The sequence below is a fragment of the Nannospalax galili genome, unplaced genomic scaffold (genome assembly GCF_000622305.1).
Source record: "Nannospalax galili isolate Female #2095 unplaced genomic scaffold, S.galili_v1.0 scaffold1064, whole genome shotgun sequence".
NCBI lineage: Eukaryota > Metazoa > Chordata > Mammalia > Rodentia > Spalacidae > Nannospalax > Nannospalax galili.
In genome coordinates this window covers 1,627,300-1,635,006 of record NW_008352126.1, presented here as the reverse complement: position 1 = coordinate 1,635,006, position 7,707 = coordinate 1,627,300, and the positions used below count along the sequence as shown (strand labels likewise).

The window sequence follows — 7,707 nt, the reverse complement described above, 5'->3', positions numbered from 1 at the left end:
ACCTGTCCTGGAACTTACTATGTAGACCAGGCTAGCCTTGAACTCACAGAGATCCACCTGCCTCTGCCTCCCAAGTGCTGGGATTAAAGGCGTGCGCCACCAGGCCTGGCCATGTTCTTTTTTTTTAAACAATGAAGGTAACACATGTTTATCCAAAATGCACAGATAAATTTGTCAGAAATAGTTGTTGGTCTCCTGTCCATCTATCAATCAACCGTCTGCCCTCTCAGCATTTCTTAGTTTACATATGTGCATTGATGCATTTCCTTGGGTTTTAAAATTTTTTGCCAAATTTCATTATGTAATTGCATAACTTTATTTTCACCTTTCTGCACGTTCCATATGTTGTGAGCTTTTTGCACCAGTAATCATGTAAAGCAGCATTTTAGAACAAAGTTCTTTTGAGTTTTAGCTGTTGTGCATTTATTAGTAGTCAGAAATTCACTGAATCTAGTTTTATCTCTTACTATTGTCTTTTTAAACATATACTTTTACCAAACTTCATAACTCAGGGTTTGCTCTTCTTTTATGATAGATTCTGAGAGATTTCTGGGTCTCAAGAGGAAGCATGCTCTCCAAACTGCTTCTGTTAGCAACCCAGTGATTTTAAAATAGCTAAACCAATTTATATGTCAACTTGTGGTACCTAAACTAGCCCCAAATAAGTACTGTTTTCATTTACATATTTGATGTTTGATCAATAAAACTATTTTCCTGGTTGATGAGGTTTATCTCATTAAATTTAATGCCCACTGTATAGTTCAGGCTGGTCTTGAACTTGCTAGTCCAGACCAGCCTCCAACTAACAGTCTTGCATCTGTCTCTGATGCAGGGATTACAGAAATGTCCATTTGCGTTGAGCTAGAATGAGTATATTTTCATGAGTTTATTTGCTACTTTCTTTTAGGTATTTTATTTTATGTCACTGTTTCATATGTTTCAAAGGAAAACAGTATAGAAAAATGATTTTTTGGAAACTGAAGTTATCTTTTCATATAGTATACAACTGTAAAAGGCAAAGTGCTTTAGGAATAGTTTTCTTAACAAAAACTATGTGTTTGGTTTAGTAAAACAAAAAAGAAAATTATGTGAATTAAGCCTTAGTAAAATAGGGTATGGAAACAATTATTCATGTATAGGCTATATTGTGTTTAACATTTAATTATCGATTTTAAGGGTCTGGATATGCAAATTCAGGTAAATTTTAAGGAGGTTAATTCTTAATCTACCTATGATAAACTGCTTTAAAGACTTTTAGAAATATGATTTCTATGCAAATAGATATGTGCTAAGTTCAGCTGTTTCTTGTCCTTTTAATAAGGGAGAGTTAGAAAATGGGCTTACTCAGCAAAGCTGTTAACTGCTGGTTGTGTGTATGTGATTGATTTTACTTCTAAATCAATTACACTCGAAAAAAATGAAGGCCCATATCCAGGTCCACCTTGCTTTCTTAGCGCTGCAGCTCTTATTCTTTCCATGCTGACTTAGTAATCCCATCACCATTTACAATATGCTTACATTTTCTCCTTTAGAAGTATTTTTGCATTTTGTAAAATACCATTTAAATATCTGTACTGGTTGTAGTATAGTTCTGATTTTCAGACTCATAGAAGTTTTGGAAGCGGTATTGAATTAGAGCACAAGGTCAGTGTCACATGCTAGTTCATAGAATGTGCTGTGTTCACAAAGGATTTTTTTTCCTTAAAGCATCCATGCATACTTTACTGATTTGTATGAAACACAATTTTAGCATTTTACTATTTCAAGAATAAGTGAGTGAACTTAGATGTTTAAACTGATACTGAGTAATCTTTCTCATATAAATATTTTGCTTCATAATTTCACACAGGGTTATTGTGAGGCCCTATGAATTATTTAAATATGCTTTATTTTATTTATCATGTCTTGATCTTGGCTGTTTCTACTTTATACTCAAACATCTATATTACAACCGTAGATAAAACTTTGCTCTTATTCAATTTTTCACCGTAGAAATCATTCCTGTGATTTACTTAAAGTTTTAGGACGAGCCTGGTGGCCTGAGTAGCATCCCCTGGACCCACATGTTGGAAGGAGAAAACCAACCTCAGCAAGTTATACTCTGACCTCCACTCATATGTGCACAGACACATGTGTGTTTAAGTGCACATTGACACAGAAATAAATAAATCCAATTTGCTATTGAAAGTGTAATTATCCAAACTGTTTTTGGTTCATAAGCGTGATGATGATCGGGTGTTCACGAGTCTGTGTGACATGCTGTCCTCAAACCTTGTTATGCAGCGGCATGTTACCCGTCTGACGTGAAAAAAAAAGAAAAGTGTAATTATCCATATTAAATATCTGAGCTTTGAGCATCTTGCCTCTGCATGGTCTTTATTAGTATAGTGCTTGTCCTGTAACCACAGCCTCTTCTTAGATTCAAATCATTTATAACATCTGTTGCAATGCTCACATATAGAATACTAGTTAAGTATCCATAGAGTAAAGTTCTCACATTGCAGAATGAAGTGCAGACCTGTTGTTCTTTGGAGCATGCTCTCCATATGGCCATGTTAGCAGAGGTACGGGAGAGGGGAGCCCTCTTTACCCACATCCTCATCCTCGTTGAAATCTTTTGTCTTTTTGATAATATAATAGTCATTCTTACTGGAGTGAGGTATCTCAATGTCTTCTCAAGTTGCATTTCACGAGAATTAGTGTTGTTAATGGACACTAGTAAGACTTGCTTTTTTTATTTTTTTCCTATTTAATTTTTATTCATAATCATAAACTTAATTCTGCAATCCAGCTAGACTTGGAGGGGAACAAGAATACGGAACCCCAAGAACTGCGTCGAGAGCACAAAGATTATGGGGTATTGAGAGCAGATGGGAGGGAGGGTGTTCTCCTGAGCAACAGAAAGAATAGTCTGGTGGTTAAGATGCACATAAGTCCAAAGTGATAGAGCTGTCTACAGTTGGAAATGGTGATCTTCTTGTTGGTCTTGGCATTCCTGGATCCAAAGCCCTCCATGGCTTCCGCAATGTTCACCCTCCCAAAGACCATGTGTTTACCATTCAACCACTCAGTCTTGGCAGTGCAAATGAAAAATTGAGAACCATTTGTGTTTGGTCCAGCATTTGCCATGGACAAGATCCCAGGGCCTGTGTGCTTCAGGATGAAGTGCTCATCCTCAAATATCTCCCCATAGATCAACTTGCCACCAGTGCCATTATGGGTGTGAAGTCACCACCCTTCACGTGAATCCTGGAATTATGCTGTGAAAGGAGGAACCCTTATAATCAAATCCTTTCTCTCCAGTGCTCAGAGCATGAACGTTTACTGCTGTCTTAGTAACTTTGTGTGCCAACAGCTCGAAGGAGACATGACACAAAGGCCTGCCATCAAACTCCATGTTGAAGAGCACAGTGGGATGGACCATGGGTGACAGCACACGGCTGCAGAGGACAGTGGTGTCTGTAGAGCCTAGTCTTATTTTTTTTTTTTTAAGACACAGTCACTCAGGATATCTCTGGCTTCCCTGGTGGTCAAACTGGAGCATCCTCAAACCCAGCAATCCTCCTGCCTCAGCTGGCTGGATGTTGGACTATACCCTGTACTGTTAGATTTCTTTTGATAATCATCAATTTTGTCTAGTCCCTAGCTTTTGTTTCTCAGTTGACATGTTTGGTTTTGTACTGTTAATGAGACATTCCTTGGTGTTCTGAATACTGTTCCCTTGTCGGGCCTCTGACTGCACGCATCTCCCATTCCGTTGACCACTTCTTCATGTGGAAGGGCAGAGCATGCCCATCATCTGGTTTTCCTGTTGATGTTGCTAAAGGAAAAATCCCTGAAGGGCTTCCATTATTTTTTTTTCTAAAGCAGTTTCATAATTGCTGAATATTTGGAGACTCTTGTGGTACCATACATTTCAAGCCTTTTTTTCTAGATCTATGAGCCTATCACTGGTATTATGATGGGAACTTTGTTGACTCTCTAGCTCACCTTGATCCATGTAGAACAGACATTTAAATTATCTTGTTTCTTTCTTTAAGACTATGAGCACAGGCCACTACACACACACACACACACACACACACACACACACACACACATATGTCTTCTTTAATTTTATTCATAAATACTATGTTAGTTTTCATTGTAGTGATCTGACCTTTCACCTCCTTACTCAAATTGGTTTCCGAGTAAGTGAGGTGACTTCTTCATATTTATTTCAGTTAACTAACTACGTGCATACAGCAATGTTTCTGACTTTCTTTTTGTTTTCTCTAAAGTTCGTAATTATGTGTATGCCTGTTATTCCAGGGTGTTTGCATGTGGATATATGCACCTGAGTGACGCTGCCTGTTGATGCCAGAGATACCAGATCCTCTGGGAGCTGGAGTTCTATGTGGTTGTGAGCCTCCAAAATATGTTAGTGCTGGGAACTAAAGTGTGATTCTCTGCATGACTTGGATGAGCTGTGGACTGCTTTAACCACTGAGCCATCTCTCCAGTCCCTGATTTTCTTTAAAACAAACAAACAAAAACTCACACGTAAAATACAAGAAAGGAAAAAAACCTTCATTCCATAGAAACTGAGAATCCAACAGTGATTACAGAGAGCAGAGGAAGGTGAGAGCTGGGACATTTTGATCAATGACTCTCAAACACCAAGGGGAATTGAAAGTTCTGTTGTTGTGTTGCGCCAGATGTTAGCTTTTGACAGCCTTAAGGCACCTAAGTGCTGTCGAGGGTATCACGTAGTTCAGAATCCTATAAATAAATCACCATCAAGATGTGTAGGGATATACATTTAATTAATTTGATTTAAATACTGCACAATATACGCATGTAGCAAAGCAACGCATTGCCTGATTTATATACATAGATATATATTTATACATTATACAATATATATATTTATATATAATTTAATGCATTTATTTAAAAATACTTAAACTAAGTCAGGCATGATTCTATATGATGAAAATACCTGCATAGTAATACGTTGTTTTAGAAAAACAAGAAGCCAACCAAATAAAATATATTTAACTTAAAATTTTTTTTTTTTGTCTTTTTGAGACACGGTCTCCCTGAAGTCCCAGCTTATCAGAACTCACTATGTAGACCAGGCTAGCCTTGAACTCACAACGAGATCCACCTGCCTCTGCCTACTGAGTGCTGGGACTAAAGGTGTGCCACCATGCCCATCTAAAAAAGATGCTTTATTTTAAACAATTTTAAGTTAAATTTTTGCAATTTTTATGCAATATAATTTGAGGGTATTTACACCTCCTCATATCTATACCCCCTTACTGCCCCCAGCCTATTTAATGTTCTCTCTCTCTCTCTGATATATATATATATATATATGTATATATATATGTATATATTTGAAAGAGACTGGCTCCCCTCCTCCCAGCAATCATCTGTTGCCAACAATTCTCTAAGGTAAGGTGGAGTTTCTTACCCATGACTTGACATTTATTCAGGAATTTTGCCTGGTTCAAGCTTGCACTGGTCTTGTGGAAGCTGTCATCATTGTTGTAAGGTCCTATAAGTATCTGATTAGCTGACTGAAAAACTGTTTCCTTGTGATCTACTACCTCTGGCTCTTACAAAATTGCCGCCCCATCTTCCACAAAGATCTCTGAGCCTTTATATCACTGCATTGTACCACCCTCTCAGGAAGCCTACCCCACTGAATGCTGTTTATTAGTTTCCTGACTTTTTTTGGATTGTCCAATTGAAACATGAATATCTAGAATTTCTATCTTAGCATCCAGCTACGAGAGAGAACATGTAACGTTTGTCTTTTTGGGTCTGGGTTACCTTGCTCAGGTTGATTATTTTCAGTTTCATCCATTTACCTGTGGATTTGATAATTTTGTAATTTTAAGAGCTGAATAATATTCCATTCTGTATATGATCCACACCTTTATTAACCATTCATCAGTAGATGGAAGTATGGGTTGTTTCCAGTTTTTGGCTTTTATGACAGGACAGCAATACAAATTTAAAAAAAAAAACTTAGTTCAGTCGTAGACTATAGAGGCTTTTGGGTATATGCCCAAGTGTGGTATGGCTGGATCATGTGTTAGATCAGATTTCAAATTTCTGAGGAATCTCCACACTGATTTCCACAGTGGCTTCATTGGTCTGCACTCCCTCCAGCAGGGGATAAGAGTTCCCCATTTTCCACATCCTGGCCAGCATTTCTCATTGTTTGTTTTTAGGAGCTTAGCCATTCTGAGTGGGGTGAGATGAGATCTCAAAGTGATTTTCATTTGAATTTCCATGGTGACGAAAGAGTTCAGCATTTAAAAAAATACTGCTCAGGCACCGTACTTCATCTTTAGAGAACGCCTGCTCTGCTCCTTACTCCATTTCCATTATTTTTGTTGGGTTGTTTGTTTTAGGATGTTTAATTTTTTAAGTTTCTTTTTATATCCTGAATTAAAACTTGTTTCTATAGGTATAGCTAGAGATTTTTTTTCCCATTCCATGAGATGCTTCTTCATTCATAGTGATGGTGTCCTTTGATGAACCAAAGCTTTTAAGTTTCATATGGACCCACTAGTCAATTGTTTAACTTAATGCTTGCACTATGGAGTCCTGTTCAGAAAGTCCTGTAAGTTCCAATGTATTTCCTACCTTCTCCTTTATCTGTTTCAGGGCTTCAGGTCTTATTTTGAGGTCCTTGAACCATTGGGCAATGAATTTTGTGCATGGGGAGAGATAGAAATCTAGTTTTATTCTTTTATATACTGCTATCCAGTTTGATCAGCACCAATTGTTGAACAGTTTCTATTTGTGACAACTTTGTGAAAAAGTAGGATAGTCTGAATTTGTGAATTTAAATCTGAGTCCTCAATTCTATTTTACTGATCAATATGCCTGTTTATGCCAGTGTCATGCTATTTTTATTCCTGCAGTTCTGTAGTACAATATGAGATCATGGATAATGATGCCTCCAGCAGCTCTTTTACTGTTCAGTATTATTTTGGATATCCTGGGTGGATTTTTTTGAGTTTCCTCATGAAATTCTAGATTAAAAAAATTTCTATGGAGATTTGGGATGGAGTTTCAGTGAGTGTTGAAATGAATCTGTAGGTTGTATCTGAAATGATGGTCATTTTCACAATATTAATCCTACCAATCCATGAGTTTTGGAGATCTTTCCATCTTCTGGAATTGTTTTTAATTTCATTCTTCAATACTTTAAGATTTTATTATACAAGTTCTTCACTTTCTTTATTAGATTTACTACAAGATATTTTAGGATTTTTGAGGTGATAGTGAATGGAATCGTTTCCCACATTTCTTTCTGGTATGTTTGTTTTTGGTACACAAGAAAGCTACTCATAGTTTGGTGTTTATTTTATATCCTGACATATTTTTGAATGTATCAGCTCTAGGAGTTTTATGGCGTAGACTTTTGAATTTGTATAACCTTGGTTTTTCTTACAGCTCTAGCTAAGACTTTGTATGCTGAACAGTCATGCAGACAGTGAACATCCTTGGCTTATTCCTGATTTTAATTGAAATGCCTTCAATTTTTTCCATTTATGTTATGTTGGCTGTGGACCTTTGACATGCTGCCTTCATTATTTTGGCACATACCCTTGCATCCCTAGATTCTCCATGACTTTTATCATGAATAGATGTAGAATTTTCTCAAAGACCTTTCTATATCTATGAGATGATCGTGCGGTTTCT

The 7,707-nt window shown here is 37.0% G+C and overlaps 1 protein-coding gene and 1 non-coding gene across 2 annotated transcripts; one reads left to right on the top strand and one right to left on the bottom strand.

Annotated features, from left to right (window-relative positions):
* Positions 1-2,200: 2,200 nt before the first annotated feature.
* LOC115066938 lies at positions 2,201-2,304 on the top strand. The gene has a single exon (XR_003846375.1). It is a non-coding gene; the product is annotated as a small nucleolar RNA U13 (small nucleolar RNA).
* A 546-nt stretch (positions 2,305-2,850) lies between these two features.
* Positions 2,851-3,424, bottom strand: LOC103746664 (peptidyl-prolyl cis-trans isomerase A-like). Its single transcript, XM_017802161.1, is given in 3 exon segments — positions 2,851-3,221; positions 3,224-3,244; positions 3,247-3,424. Coding segments are annotated over 3 exon segments (570 nt in total).
* Between the last annotated feature and the right edge of the window lie 4,283 nt (positions 3,425-7,707).